The sequence below is a fragment of the Elephantulus edwardii genome, unplaced genomic scaffold (genome assembly GCF_000299155.1).
Source record: "Elephantulus edwardii isolate Elephantulus edwardi_28Jun2011 unplaced genomic scaffold, EleEdw1.0 scaffold00139, whole genome shotgun sequence".
In the NCBI taxonomy this organism is placed as follows: domain Eukaryota; kingdom Metazoa; phylum Chordata; class Mammalia; order Macroscelidea; family Macroscelididae; genus Elephantulus; species Elephantulus edwardii.
In genome coordinates this window covers 7,029,040-7,045,591 of record NW_006399889.1, presented here as the reverse complement: position 1 = coordinate 7,045,591, position 16,552 = coordinate 7,029,040, and the positions used below count along the sequence as shown (strand labels likewise).

At 40.1% G+C, this 16,552-nt stretch overlaps 1 protein-coding gene across 1 annotated transcript in view; it reads left to right on the top strand.

Annotated features, from left to right (window-relative positions):
• The first annotated feature begins 3,567 nt into the window (after positions 1–3,567).
• The window catches only part of ST8SIA6 (ST8 alpha-N-acetyl-neuraminide alpha-2,8-sialyltransferase 6), a 272,465-nt gene continuing 259,480 nt past the window's right edge, over positions 3,568–16,552 (top strand). Inside the window, exons 1-2 of the mRNA XM_006894298.1 lie at positions 3,568–3,659; positions 4,185–4,280. Of these exons, the coding sequence (XP_006894360.1) occupies positions 3,568–3,659; positions 4,185–4,280 (188 nt within the window). The remainder of the gene's footprint in view (positions 3,660–4,184; positions 4,281–16,552) is intronic.

Below are 16,552 nucleotides of genomic sequence, written 5' to 3'. Positions count from 1 at the left end.
TCAATGATTTACATTATTTTCTGTCAAGTTAAGAACTTGTACAAGGCCCCAGGAATTGATGGCATACCGATTAACTTATTTCAACAAACAGATGCTGGCCTGGATGTGCTCTCCAAGTTGTGCCAAGAAATCTGGAGGACAACCACCTGACCAACTAACTGGAAGAGATCTATATTTGTTTCTATGCCAAAGAAGGGTGATCCAACAGAGTGCAGAAATTATTGAACAGTATCATTGATATCACATGCAAGCAAAATTCTGATGAAGATTATCCAAAAACGACTGTAATAGGTCATCAACAGAGAATTGCCTGAAGTGCAGGCTGGGTTTAGAAGAGGCCTTGGTACTAGGGATATTATAGCTAATGTCAGATGGGTCTTGGCTGAAAGCAGAGATTACCAGAGGAATGTCTATCTGTGTTTCATTGACTATGCATAGGCATTTGACTGTGTAGATCTCAAGAAACTATGGTTGCTTCTGAGAAGAATGGGAATCCCAGAACACTTGATTGTGCTTATGTGAAACCTACACTTGGACCAGGAAGCAGTCATCAGAACAGAGCAAGGAAACACTGCATGGTTCAAAATTGGGAAAGGTGTACATCAAGGATGTGTCCTATCTCCATATCTTTTCAATCTGCAGAACAGATTATCCGGGAGGCTGGGCTCTGTGAGGAGAAGTGGGCATCAAGACTGGAGGTAGACTCATCAACAATCTGCATTATGCAGATGACACAGCCCTGCTTGCTGAAACTGAGGAGGACCTGAAGCACTTGCTGCAGAAGGTCAAGGACTGTAGCCTTCAATATGGATTAAAGCTCAAAATCAAGAAAACAATGATTCTCACCACTGGGTCTATTGGCAGCATCATGATAGATTATGAAGAGATTGAGATTGTTAACAGCATTAGTTTGCTTGGCTCTACAATCAACATTATTGGTATCAGCAGGGAGGAAATGAAAAGATGAATTGCATTGGGAAAATCTGCTGTTGGAGACCTCTTCAAAGTACTGAAGAGCAACGATGTTGGTCTGGAGACTAAGGTGTGCCTGATCCAGGCCATGGTCTTTTTAGTTACTTGTTATGCATCAGAAAGCTGGACAACGACTAGGGATGATAGAAGGAGAATTGATGCCTTTGAGCTGTGGTGCTGGAGAAGAGTATTGACTATATCATGGACTCCTAGGAGAACAAACAGGTTCGGCCTGGAGAGGGTGAAGCTAGGCTGCTCTTTGGAGTCAAGGATTCTGAAGCTTCATCTGACATACTTTGGACATGGTGCAAGGAGGGACCAGTCCTTGGAGAGGGATGTCATGCTGGCGAGGGTGGAGGGACAACGCAGGAGAGGAAGACCCTCAATGAGATAGATTGATTTCATCACTGGGGTAATGGGGATAGGTGTGTCAGTCAATAAGATTGGCATGAGGTAGAGCAGAGTTTAGGACTTTTGTACATAGTGTCGCTATGAGTCGCAGGAGACTTGATGGCCCATAACAACAAACAACAACCTCTGCGAGAGTCTGTTTATAAGTACAAAATGTTGAAGTTTACTTATTGAAGCTTTTTGTAAATCTAAACCTTTCAAAGCACCCTTGGATATTTCCAACTTGGATATTTCCAAGTTTTTTTGCGGGGGGGGGAATTCAAGCGCATCAAGTAGAATGAGTCATATAATAAACTACAGTATACCCACCACCACTCACTCACACACTCTAAGTCTAAATAGAAAGAAACTGTCCATCTTCCTTTTGCAGAGTCTCTGGGGGATTAGAACTGTCAGACAGGAGGCCTTTTGGTTAGCAGCAACATCCTTTAGACTCCACCATCAGAGCTCCTTAACCTTACTCCTGCTCCAGGTGACTCAATGGCACATAACAAGAACAACAATGACATATATGATCAACATAGTTCCAGTTGCTTGACCTGCCATAGAAGTCTACCATTCCTGATATTAATAGCTCCTCCTTTACTCAGTTTCTAGCTCCTTTGGTTCATTGATTCACTAGAAGTTCTCCCAGAGACTCAGACCTATTAGGGGAATGACTCACATGACTGCAGGTAGCAGGCTGGTTTTGGAGAAACTGGTGAGCGAGGGGCCAGGATCCTGTCGACTGCTGGTGATGAAGGCTGGTGGTGTAGAGAATGGTGAGCACCTGAAAGCTATGTCCCAGGAGAGCCAGCTTCTCTAAAAGAAAAAAAAAGATGCCTGGAGCTGAGGTCCTGTGAGCTTCAGTAGTATGGGGCTTGTATCCCATCCTAATCCTCTCCCTCTTTAACACAACAATTACTTCAGCACAAAACAAGCAGTTAATCACTGGCTAGAGAACATCTAAATGATAAACCTTACACATGCAGCTACTCTAGCTTGAGAAAGGTTCACTCCCGACTTACTGGAGAAACAGACTATATGCTATTGTAGGATCACTTTTCGGCCATAATGAGGTAATAACCAATGATCCAGATCGGCAATGCCATGGATTCCATGTTTCAGAGTTGAACTGTGCTCCATTCGCTTTTAATGGCTGTGACTTTTCGAAAGCAGATCATCAGGGCTTTACTCTGAGAGCACGACGGGGGGTGGGTTTGAACTGCTAACACCTTTCAGAGTCTCCCTGTGAAGGACCCCATAGTAAATAATTTGGATTTCCTGCCGTATGGTCTCTATGACTATTCTCCAAGTCTACCCTTGTAGCATAAGAGCGGCCATGAATTAAAATAAAGGTAGGGCAGTGGGCATGTTCGAATACAACTATGAGCAAAATCAGGCCGAGTTGGGCTAGATTTGGCAAGCCGGCTGCAGTTTGCCTAAGGCTTTTCTGGCTTCTGCAAGTCAGTTCACTGTCCCTTTAAGCTTGGAGTTTCATTAAGTACTGGGAGGTCTTTGCTCCCAATCCCTTTCATGATCCACTCTACCAACTAAAAAGTCCCTAACAGCTTTGTGCGTGGGGTGATCAGCAGGACGAGCACACAGTTTTAAAAAGTTTCCCGCGAGGGTCCTTTCCTGTCTCCTCTTCTGCGCCTCCACACCCTCGGTCTCCAACGCTGGGACACGGAGTTATGTTTGGTGGGACGCGTGGGCTTCTGGAAGAGCACGCGGGCACTCAGGAGAAGGTGAGGGCGCGGAAAAGTTGGAGACCAATCAGCTCGGAGTTGGGCTCTCGTGCCCCAACCTTCAGGTGACCCCGCGCGGCGGCAGCGGCGGCAGCAGCAGCGGCGGCGACCAGAGCCCGAAGCAGATCTGAGCGCCTCCGGGAGGAGAGGCGGCGAGCTCACCGGCGAATCGTCATCTGCAATCCGAGCGCCGGGAGAAGCAGTCCAGCGCTGTGTGGGAGCACAGAGAGCGAGGAAACGGCGTCTTCTCTTTCGCATAAAAATTGTGCACGCTGGGGAGGGGGCGCCCCGAGTGTGTGGGCCCGCGCTGCGCGCTGTCGTCGCCCCTCGCAGCCGCCTTTGAACACTGGGGGTGTGCGTGGCTGCGGCCGCGGTGGCGGCGGCGGCGGCGAGCGCGGGGAGTCGGGGCCGCCCCGGCTGCGCTTCGCCGCGGCGGCGACGGCGCCTGTGGCTCAGGATGCGGCCGGGGGGCGCGCTACTCGCCCTGCTCGCCAGCCTACTGCTACTGCGCCTTCTCTGGTGCTCGGCCGACACGCCCGCCCGCTCCAGGTAACCCACCGGCCCGCTCGGGCAGTCCGCCTCCACTAGCCCCGCGCCTGAGTGTGCGCTCTGGGAGCCTCAGCTACCAGTCCACCCATTTGGGCGCGCGCAGACTTTTGGCTGCCTCGAGGAGAAACCGACGGGCAGTGGCGGGCTGAGAGTTGGAGGTTCAGGAGACAGGGCTAGAGGTTGGAAGAGTGGGCAGGGAGGTCCAGGGAGGCGATACTTGAACTGAGTGGGCACTGTGTGTGGGGTGAAGGAACAAGGAAGGTTGCGAGGAATCCAGCGAGTGGGTTGCTCTTGCCTGGGAAGCTGCGGAGCTGGGACTTGCCGTCCGTCTCCCAATCGGTATTCCTGGCTCTATTCTGGTCCCTGCTTGACCTTCTTTTCATCTCCAATCCCATTTGAACTCTGTGATTTGGGACCTGTCCGTGGAGCAGGGGCGAGCGGAAGATGTGTCTGCCAGGCTTTGAACCTTTCAGCGAGTTGATCTCTGAAAGATGTGACAACTTAGTTTTCTTTCTGGTTGTGCAGGCTCTTGGAGGAAAGCAGAGAGGCCACCTACGGCACCCCCGCAGCGCTGAGGTTGCTCCGGAGCCCTTCGACCCCCGTACCTCGCACCACGAACAGGTATTGGAGGCGCGGAGTTGCGCGTGAGCGGGATTCGGCTCTGGGTCTTGGGCAACAGGATGGGGCGCAGCTACACTGCGAGGTTCTTAAATGAATGAGTGTGATTCTGAGCGTGTGAGCGCGCGTGCCTGTGTGTAATTCCACAATCCTGCAACTGCCTTTTAATAAGCCGGTTCCTCGATGGGAGCATTCTTCGAATTAAGGAAATAGGAAAACAGCTGCATTTTAAAAACTGGATGCCGAGTCTCCCTCTTTACAATGGTGTGTTAAAAATCCCTGAGAGGAGCAGCTCGGCTTGTACTTACTGAGGGATTTTATTGGTTTGCTTTTCTGGCTTCTGCGCTTTAAAGTGCACCAACTGTTAAAATTCCGGTTTCGAAGAATGGAATTCTATGCACGATGTTTAGAATGTTTTCTTGGCCTTACTGTGTAGAAACTTTTATTTCATTCATAAGAATATTACCCACATGCAATAATTATTTGACTTTATCCTTTTTGCTTCTGACTGAAAAGTAATACATGCTTCGTGATGAAAGACATGATAGATACATAAAAGGAACTTGTTATCACTTAGAGCCCCCACCACCCAGAGATAAATCTAAGAATTTAGTTAATTTGCTAACAGCAGTTTTTACCCTGTACTTGTGTATTTTAAAAACACAGTGAATGTTATTCTTTTTTATATTTGCTTCCCCCCACCAAAGAGACATACATATATGCATGTCATTAACAGTTTTCCAAATCATTGCTTTTGATTGTTGCATAATTCATCATATGAAGTACTATAATGTATCTTTCTATTTTTAGAAATTTAGGTTGTTTCTTGGGTTTTTGTTTGCTTGTTGCGATCAAGAATTTTTTAAGATGTACATCGTTATATACACATTTTTAGTTCAAATGAAATTTTAGAACAAACTGTTAGAAGTTGGATTGTTAACTCAAGAACATGTACCTTTTAGGCTCTAAATGTATATTGACAGTTTCTTCCTAGAAGGGTTAAATCAATTTATATTTTCGCCCACAGAAGGTTGTGCCTTGGGCCCCACCATTGCTGTTATTCCTACAGTCTGTCTTTCCTCATCTCTTGCTCATTCTTGAGTCCCCTTTCCACTCTGTAGTCTGTATAATCTTCATCTTCTGATTGCATGACTCAGGACTCTGTGCGGCTCTGCATGATCCTATGGAGGATTTTGGAATTCCTGGAAGGATCTTGGAATTCCTGGAAGGAGCAGCACAACCCCTGTCCCTCAACTGTCAACTGAGAGGTGGTCAGTTCAGACCTACTAATTGCTCTGTGGGAGAAAAGACCTGGCAATCTATTCCTGTAAAAATTAAAGCCTAGGAAATCTACGGCAAAGTACTGCTGTGCAACTTGGAACTGATTAGATGATACAAAAACAACTGGAAGAAATCCTGGGCTGACAAAAGCTTTTGGGAAAATGGCTTGTAGTTTTATTTTATAACTGCATTTGTTATTTAAATAAAAATTTTACTTAATACTGGTTTACTTACAAAGTTCTTATACATTGTTTTTTACACTGGATCATTCCCATTACCTTTACCACCCCTACCCTCCACCCATCAAATTGAATGACCTTGTGATTACCACCCTTGGACCTTCCTGTCCTCCCATCCTCACCCCTCTGCTCCTACCCTTCCCCCTTCCCACCTTGGATCCTCATACATGTTTTACTAGTTATCTTTCTATTTCTACAATTATCGGCTTATCCAGTATTTGTCCTTATGGGACTGAGTTAGTTTACTTAGCATAATGCTTTCCATTTCATTCTCTCCCACGTTAGACAGTGATTTTAAAAATCCTTGCTCCTGCCTGCTGTGTAGTATTCCATCCTGTGAATGGATTGTAATTTCTCAATCTATTCAATTGTGGCTAGACATTTGGGCAATTTCCATGTTCTCATGGTGGTGAATAATGCCGCTGTGAACATTGGTGTAACAAATCTCTGTGTATCAGGTCTAATTTTCTCGCAAGTAGTGGTATAGCTGGGTCTTATGGAATACCTGTGTTCAGCTTTTTGAGGAAATGCCGGTGTCTTCTAGAGTGGATGTACCGTTTTACAATCCCATCAGCAATGTATTAGAGTTCGTATCTCTTCACATCCTCGCCAACATTTGTTACTTACTGTTCTGTTAAACTTTGTCACTGTTACTAGGGTGATGTATCTCATTGTGTTTTTTATTTACATCTCTCTTATTGCCAGTGATTTGGAGCATTTCTTCATGTGTCTGTTTGCCATTCTACTATCTTCCTTTGGGAAAAGTCTTTCCATGTATTTTACCCATTTTGTAACTGGGTTATCAGTCTTTTTCTTGTGGAGGCCTTGTAGGATTCTGTAAACTTTTGACATGAGACCTTTGTCTGAAAAGGTATTGTCAAATGTTTTTACCAGTCAGTAGGTTTTCTTTTCACTGTGTTGGATTTTTTTTTTTTTAATGCACGAAGAGATTTTTATCATTAGAAGGTCATTCATCAATTTTATCATCTCCAGAATGTTCATTTCTGGCTGTATTTGACAGTCTCTTTATACCATAGACTAGGCTGTCTATGCTTGATCCCTGTTTGTCTCTTATGAACTTTATGTTTTGGGCTTTACTATAAGCTTTCTAATACACCTTGAGTTGATTTCTGTGTATGGTGTGATGGGGACCCTGTTTCAGCTTTCTGCAGGTGGCAGTCCAATTTTGCCAGCACCATTTGTTGAAGAAGTTGTCATTTCCCCATTTGATAAGTATCATTTCCTTGTTGAATATCAGTTGACCATAGATACATGAGTCCATTTCTGGGTTCTTGATTCTGTTCCATTGGTCTATTACCAGTACCATGGTGTTTTGGTTACTACTGCTGGGTAGTAGGTTTTGAGGTCAGGGAGGGCTATGCCTCCCATTTCTTTTTTGTTTTTCAGAAGTGCTTTGCTTATTTAGGGTCTCTTCCCTCTCCAAAGAAACGTGACAGTTTCCTTTTGGTCTCCTTGAAAAAGAAATTTGATAATCTGTATTGGGGTTGCATTGAACATGTAGATTGCTTTTGGTAGGATTGTAATTTTCACAATATTGAATCTTCCTATCCAGGAACAGGGAACAGTTTCCTATTTATTTAAGTCTTTTATTGTGTCTTGCAGAGATATTCTGTAGTTTTCTTTTTATAGATTTTTTTTATCTTTAGTTAGGTTCACTCCCAAGTTTCTCAGTTTGTGCTTGTCTATCGTAAATGTTGCTTTCTTGGTTTCCTTCTCTGAGTTCTCTTTGTTACTATAGAGGAATCCCACAGATTTGTGAATATTGGTCTTATATCCTGCCACTTTACTAAGTTGGTCAATTAGCTCTAATAGTTTTTTTTTAAATTTTCTTATTATTAATTTCAATGGAAATTTACAGAAACTTTGGATTTCCATTCATTCATTGTTGCACTTTTCTCTCTGCCACCCCTTCCTCCCCACCCCCAAGTACACTCTTCTCTTGAAAAGTAGAAGAAAAATTCTTTCATTGTTTTACAATCCCTCTCCCCAGGTCCACTCCACTATGCAGCCTTCGTTCTGGACTCTTGTCATGACAAAAATACCTAATCCAAAGCCCTTTTAAACAGTTTTCTCCCTCATCTGTTTCAATGCAGTACACATTATTTATCCCATCTTTCTCAGTCTCCCCTCCAACCCTGATATCGGTCCTGTTTCATAATAGTGGCACCATGCATTATTTGTCCTTTTGTGACTGAGATATCTCATTCAGCTCAATGTCCTCCAGAGTCACCTATTTTGAATAATATTGCGTGAATCCCTTTTTTTAATGCAGTGTAGTATTCCATTGTATGAATATACCACAGCTTCTCTATCCATTCATTTGTTGATGGGCTCTAATGGGGTTTTTTGTTGAGTGCTTGGGGTTTTCAGTGTATACTATCAGATCGTTTGCATATAGCTGTAGTTTAGCCATCTCTTTGCTGGTTTAGATGCTTTTTATTTCCTTCCTTTTCTTGTCATATTGCCCTGTCAAGCACTTCCAATACGATATTGAATAGAAGTGCTGACAGTGGGCATCTTTGTATGGTCCCTGTTTGCAAGGAAAATGCTTTTAGTTTGTTTCCATTTGGAATCATACTGGCTCTTGGTTTTGCATATATACTTTTCACTATGTTGGGAAAATTTTGTTCTATACCAATTTTGCTGACCGTCTTTATCAAGAAGGAGTGTTGAATTTTGTTGCATGCCTTTTCTCTATCAATTGCTAAGATCATATGATTCTTGTTATTTGCTTTGTTAATATGGTGAATTACTTTGATTGGTGTTGTGTTTTTTTTAATGTTGAACCATCCTTCTACCTCTTATGAATCCCTCGTGGTTATGATGATTTGTTTTTTAATGTGCTTTTGGATTCTGTTGACTAGGATTTTGTTAAGGATTTTTGCATCTATATTGGTATTGGTCTGTAGTTTTCTTTCTTGGTAGTATCATTGCCTGGTTTTGATATTAAGGTTATGTGTGCTTCATAGAATGCCCCTGCGAGTGTTCCTTCTTTTTCTATATTTTTTAATACTTTAAGTAGAATTGGTGATAGGTCTTTTTTGAATGTTTAGTAGAGTTCAGCTGTGAAGCCATCTGATACAGGAATTTTCTTATGGGAAAGTCTTTTTATGACCTGTTCAATTTCTTCTTTTGTGATGAGTTTTTTCAAGTGTTCTACATCTGTCCTTATCAATTTGGGTAGGGCATGAATTTCCAGGAATTTGTCCATTTTCTTTAGGTTTGTTTGGTTTTTTTTAATTTATCAGAGTATAGTTTTTCATAGTATTTTGATATCATTGGTTTAATTTTATTTGGGTCTGTTTGATGTCACTTCTATAATTTTTTTAAAGAAATTTTTTATTTTATACTGGTTTACTTACAAAGTTCATATAGATTGTTTTTCACACCCCTCCATCTACCCTTCAAATTGTATGACCCAATGGTCACTCCCCTACCTGTTCCACCCCTGGGATCCTCATACATGTTTTACTAGTTATCATTCTATTTCTGCGATAATGGTCTTATGCAGTATTTATCCTTATGGAGTTAGTTCACTCAGCATAATGCTCTCCATCCCCTCCCGAGTTAGGTAGTGATTTTGAAAATCATTGCCTATGCATGCTCCATGTTGTTGTTGTTGCTATGTGCCATCGAGTCGCTTGTGACTCATATCGACCCTATATACAAGAGCTCTAAATGCTCTTCTATCCTGTGTCAACCTAGCCTTCTCAAACACACTTATTCCCACCACTCCAGCCACAGAATCGATCCATCTCATTGAAGGTCTTCCTCTCCTTCACCGCCCCTCCACTCTGCCAAACATGATGTCCCTCTCCAAGGACCAGTCCCTCCTTGCAACATGCCAAAATATGTCAGAATCCTTGACTCCAAAGAGCCTCCAGCTTCACCCTCTCCAGGACAAACCTGTTTGTTCTCCTAGCAGTCCAGGTACATTCAACACTCTTCTCCAGCACTGCGGCTCAAAGGCATCAATTCTCTTTCTATCAGCCCTATTCACTGTCCAATTCTCTGATGCATAGCACGCAATTGCAAAGACTATAGCCTGGATCAGGCACACCTTAGTCTCCAGACTGATGTCATAGCTCTTCAGTACTCTTGAGAGGTCCCTCACAGATGACTTTCCCAATGCAATTCATCTCTTGATTTCCTGGCTGCTGTTACCAAGAGTGTTGACTGTGGAGCCAACTAAACAAAAAACTGTTAACTATCTCAATCTCTTCACCATCCATACTGATGCTGCCAATTGGCCCAGTGCTGCATAGTATTTCATTTTATGAATGTACCATGATTCCTCAAGCTAATTATTTGTGGTTGGACATTTGGGCTGTTTCTATGTTCTTGCAATGGCAAATAACACTGTTATAAACATTGGTGTACAAATCTCTGTGACTCAGTTCCAATTTTCTTGGGGTATACTGCAAGCAGTGGAATAGTGGGGTCATATGGAATTTCTATGTTCAACTTTTTGAGGAAGTGCCAAACTGCCTTCCAGAATGGTTGCACCATTTTATAATCCCACCAACAACATATAAGAGTTGCTTTTTCACCACATCCTCTTCAATATGTATTGGTTTCTTTCCTTTTTGCCACTTTCAACTTTGCCACTGCTACTGGGGTGAGATGATATTTCATTGTGGTTTTAATTTTCATCTCTCTTATTTCCAGTGTCCTCTATAATTTCTTAATCAAGTTAACTGTGTCTTCTCTCTCCTCCCCCTCCACCCCATTTTGTTAAGTTTTCCAGTGGTTTGTCAATTTTATTGACCCTTTCAAAAATCCAGCTCCTGGTGTTATGGGTGGTTTCAGTTGCTATTCTGTTTTCCATCTCATTGATTTCAACTCTTTTCCTTCTAGCAGATGTAGGATTAGATTGTTGTTCTATTTCTAGTTGACAAAGGTTTTGAGTTAAATAATTAATTTTTTTTGTCTTTCTTCTTTTCCTATCTGTATGCCTGTTACTATGAACTGCACCCAAGGACAGCCTTAGCTGCATCTCAGAGGTTTTGGTACATTGTATTTTTATTTTCATTTATTTCAAGGAACTTTTTCATTTCATTCTCTATTTCTTTTATAACCCAATCATTTTGTAGTAGAGAATTAGTTAGTTTCCTCATGAGCGGCTTTGTAAGCTTTACTTCCTGTCTTTAATTTCTAGTTTTATAGCACTGTGGTCCGAGAAGATACTTTGTATTATTTAAAAGTTTTTAAATTTTTTTTGAGGTTTGTTTTGTGTCCTAATATGTGATAGATTCTGGGAAATGTACAATGTGCACTTGAGAAGAAAGTGAATTAAGTTTTAGTTGGGTGCCTGAATACATTCACTGGATCAACTTGGCTGATTGTATAGTTTAGATCTTCTGCATCTTAGTTAAGTTTATTATCAGTTTACCTATCCTTTTGTGATAGTCATGCATTGAAGTTAGCTACCACTTTTGTGCTGCTATTTATTTCTTCAATTCTGTTAATTGTTCTTTAATGTATTTTACAGGTCTATAATTTGGTACATAAATGTTGATCATGGTTATGTATTCTTGAGCTATTGTATGTCTAATCATTAAATAGTGCCCTTCCTTATCTTTTATGGTGGTTTTTGTTCTGAAATCTATTTTATCAGAGATTAGTTATTGCCATTCCTCTTTTTTTTTCTGTGGTTGACATTTACTTGGTATATTACCCAGCCTTTGATTTTGAGTCTCTCTCTCTCTTTAAATACATCTCTTGTAGACAACACATTGATGTTGATGTGTTTTGTTTTTTAATCATTCCATTACTCTTTTTCTCTTAATTGCATTTAGTCCATTAACATTAAGTGTGATTATCATCAGGCCAGATTTTACTGTTACCATTTTGCTGTGTTTCTTTTTCTATGGTTTCTGGTTACTGTGGTCCATCCACTTTGCTTTGACATCTCCATGTGAAGGACATCACTTAAGGTTTCCTGTAGTTTTGGTCTTATTTTCACAAATTCCTTCAGTGCCTTCTTTTCTGCAAAGGACCTAATTTCTCCTTCGTATTTGATGAAGAGCTGTGTTGGGTATAGGATCCTTGGCTGGCTATTTTCAACTTTCTGTACATACCGTCCCATTGTCTTCTAGCTCTCATGGTTTCTACTAAGAAATCAGAATTTAATCTGTTTCCCCTTTGCTAGTGACTCTTGGTTTTTCTTGTGATGCTCTTAGTATTCTAATCTTTTAGTTTGGACAACTTGACTGATATGTCTTGGTTTTTCTTTTTTGGGTCTATTCTGTTTGTTGTTCACTTAGCTTCTTGAATGTGAATTTCCATATTCTTCAAAATACCTGGAAAGTTTTCTTTAATACTTCTTCCACAATTTTCTCAGTGACTTCCTTGTAACTCTCATGTTCTGGAATTCTACTCATTTGTATATTGTACCTTTTGATGTTATCCCACATAACTCTAATGTTTTCTTCACTTTCTATACATCCCATCTCTGATTTTTCTTCTAGTATGTTTTCAGTGAGGCTCTTGTCTTCCAGCTCACTGACTCTGTTTCATCTCTTCAGTTATACTTTTTGTTCCACCAGTGTGTTGGACATGTCTGCCAATTCAGTCTTAATATTCTGGATTGCATTTTCATACTTTTCTGTTATTTCCAGTACTGTGTTGGCTGTACCCTCTTCTTGGTCTTATGTTGATTAATTTTTTGAAAGAAACTATTAGTTTATTGATATGAAATATTTGATATTTTTGACATGACCAGAGTCCAGAATATGAGCTGCATTATGTTGATTTTTTAAGTCTTGCACATCTTTATCTATACTATCAATTCTTTCTTCTGTCTTTTGCATATTGTTCCATAGCTGTTTAAGTTGCTCCAAATCAATATATATTTCTTCTGGATAGTTGTCTCTGGGGTATTTGCTCTCTTAATGGCTTCCATTATTTCTTCGGTCATTTGCATCTTCTGTAGCTGTTCAAATAGCTTCACATCAACATATTTCTTCTGGTTCTCTTTATCAGTGGTGTTCATTGGGCCTGTTTAGGGAAAAGGGTTATTTTGCTTTTTCAAGATGACTGAGGCTGATTGCTGCTTTCTTGACATTATGTGAGCCTTTTCGTAGTAGATATTAGGTTGTTGTAACTATATAGTGATCTAGGGTATGGTATTGTTTTGTGAAGGACCTGCATATGGGTGGCTCCCTCTTGACTAGAGGGCTGGAGGTCTGAGGGCCCGAAGCAGGATGACTATTGCCCTTTAGAAACTGTGGCTCAACCTGGGGTCTCCTGCTTGAGCTTAAGAAATCCCACATGATGTAGCTAGACAGCAGCATTTAAGGCCAAAGTACCTGAATGGCAAAACAGAGAAGTCTGTTCCTCTCCAGAAACCATGGCTTTACCCAGCCTCTTTCACTTGAGCTTAAGAAATCCCATGTGATGTAGCTAGACAGCAGTGTTCAAGGCCAGAGTACTCAAATAGCAGAACAGAGAAATTTGTTGCCTTCCAGAAACTGTGGCTTGACCCCGCTTCTTCCTCTTGAGCTTAAGAAATCACACGTGATGTAGGAAGACAGCAATGCTTAAATTATGCCTGCATTTTATAAGTAGCCCTGTCTTAGTGAACTGGGAAACACTGCATTTGTTTCCAAATCATAGGATTATTCTACATACTGGGGTTAACCCTTTGGGAAAGTTTCAAAGAATGCACTAAATTAATTATCTCGTTCTAGGCCTATTTCTATTGTTTCCAGTTTCTTTGGCATACATCTACTTGGCACCATTTCTTGAGATAATACATGCCATTCATTTTTCCCCCTCAGTATGACCCATTTTCTTACTACCTTCTGTTTATTACCATTTTGCTGTTTTAAAAATCTTTTCCTTTCTTGACATCTCCTTCATTTGAAATTTTTAAATTAATTATTTGTAGCAATATTTAATGTTTTGTACTGTAGAATTACTTATTTTAATCCAGCCTACTAGTTGGATTTGTAGAGAAATTAATGACTCGATGGCACCTAACAACAACAACAATAGTTTGTAATTAATCTGATCTTCTTTTATATGCATCACATTTTATGATGCTGATAGTAATAATGATAGTGCCTATTAAACTCATCATATGAACCGAGCACTGATGTAAACACCATATATATATATATATATATATTAATTTATTTAATCCTCAGGTACATTGAGAGACATAAACTCTTATTATCCCTGCTTAACAGATGAGGAAACTGAGGCACAAAGAGATTAAATTGCTCTCAGGCACAGAATTGACAGATTGTGGAGCATGAAATCAGACTATGTGGATCTAGAGTTCTACATTCTTAATCTCCTCACAGTTCTGGCTTTTTTAAGTAGAAATATATGTATATTTCTGAAACACTTAAGTTAAAACTCTATCATATGTGGTAATTTAAGTAACTTCTAATTTATTCTTTTGGAGAACAAATGATCAGTCTCAGGTTGCTTCCACCATCTCTTGCTTCTGATCTTAAAATGCCATCTCTAGGATGTAGAAGAGAGGAACTTAGTATGGATGACTGATGATATAGGGCTTATGTATATTATCCTGAAGATGTAGTGGAGAGGAGCTTAGATGATGTGATGGTAGAGTTAAGAGTTGGAATATCATGATCATGATATTTTTTACTCTTCTCATCTCTAAGATGACATAGGTATTTGGCAAGCTGGTAGCGCAACATCCTTGGAAATGATGAAATCTGCAGTTTGTGGCTTATCTTTTCCCCTTTGGTGTTGCTTCTGCTATTACTCTCTGTCTGAGTGCTCACTGATGCTGGAGACATCTAGGGAATCTGGTGGAGAGGCTCTTTTGTTCCTAATTCGCTTTATCAAATAGAATATGATCCTGCTGTTGTTTATTGTGAATTCCAACTGATGACAACTAAAAGTATGTAAAATGGTACTTCCCATAAAGTTTTTGAAGCTGTGACCTTTCAGAATCAGGATTACTGTCTAAAGCACCTCTGAGTGGATTAAAACTGCCAACCTTTTGTTTACTAGTTGAGTATGTAATCATTTATGTCACACAAGAACTCCATTTTGAGTTAATTTCTACATTAGGGACTGCTCACAAAGGGATTTCTGTCCTTGTTGGGACAGACTGAGCCCTGGTTTTACAGTGGTTAAGAGCTTGGTGGCTAGTCAAAGGATTGGAGATTTGAACACACCAGTGACTCTGAGAGCGAAGAGATCTGGAAATCTCCCATACAGAGATTACAACACAGGAAACCCTATGTGGCAGTTCTGATCTGGCTTATGCACCAAATCCACTTAAAACATGATGGGAAGATGAAGGAATCTACCTTTTTTGTTACACTCACCTTTCATTCTCACCAAACCGTAACTCTTCACTTCCTATTTTCCCTTCTTCTTTCTGTCCTGGGCTAAACACTGTCAAATTTTCCCTTGCCTTATGTTTTCATTTTTATTCCTCAAACATCTAGAGCTGACTCAACACTAATGGCTTAATGATAAATGGTGGGGATTTAGGGAAAGGGAAATGAAAAGAGTCAAGGACTTATCTTCCAAATAAGTAGAAGCACTGATGGCCTAGTGGTAAGAAGCTGCCCTGCAGTCCCTAAGGCACACAGTTTGAATCCAGTAGCTGCTCTTATTTAGAAGGATGTACAATCTCCTCTTGTGAGATTAATTGCCTCTTGAAAGCTTGCTGGAAGGCCAGCTATGGATTGATTCTTAATTGATGACACACAACAACAACAACAACAAGGGATGCTAAAGAGAGACAAAACAGAATTTGGAAAATCTTTTCTTGGGGACTGTTGCTAAACCTGTATTCCTTGCCTAAAAAAAGACCTTCAGGGAGATGGATTGACACAGTGACTGCATCAGTGGAGGAGTGTGTGAAGCACAGTATAATAAACAAAACACAATGCATACAAGTTTTGTATGCAAATCAGTATAAAATAAAAATAATAAAAAGTATGGTTCCAGATAGGACAGGCCTTTACTCTGTTGTACATAATATCAGTGTGAATCAGAACTATCTAGACAGCACCTAACAACAGCAACATCTTTTCTCTTCGTTCTTTAAGTAAAAATTTAAAAAATCTTATTCTCTCTATAGCTTAAAAATGGATATCTAAAAATGATTAGGTAAAGCTTCTGTATTAAGAAAGGTAAAAGATAAAAACTAATACTGTACTAATGCTTTTCAGACTATGTTCTTGTTAATATGGCTTCTTTCTCTAATATGCATTATCAGAGTCTGTCATTATTGATTTGTTTATTTTTCAAATAACCAGTCTTTGGGTTTATTTCCTGAATTTAATTTATTTCCATATTTTATTTCCTTTTTTATTTTTTTCCACTGTATTTGTTTAAATTATCTTTTTATTTGCAGTGAAAAATACTTTTAATACTATGAATTTTCCTTTTAATGAAGCTTTGGACTTATTCCTTAAGTAAGGATAGTTCTATTACTCTAGTTTAAAAATAAATTGTGAATATTAAAGGGAATATGTTTCCCAAAAGTTTGTATTAGTAGCTTTTCAGAAAAATATTTTTAAGTTTCCAAGTAGTAGAGTATTTTAGTAAATATTGACTACATATCTTTCTTACATAATTTTAATTTTTGAGTATGAGAGAAAAGTATATAAAACTGACATAATGTGGTTGATTCACATGTAATAATTACAAATGTAGGGTTGGAGATTCTATCTATATATCTATCATCTGTCTATATCTATCTATCTATCTATCTATCTATCCAACTATCTATCTATT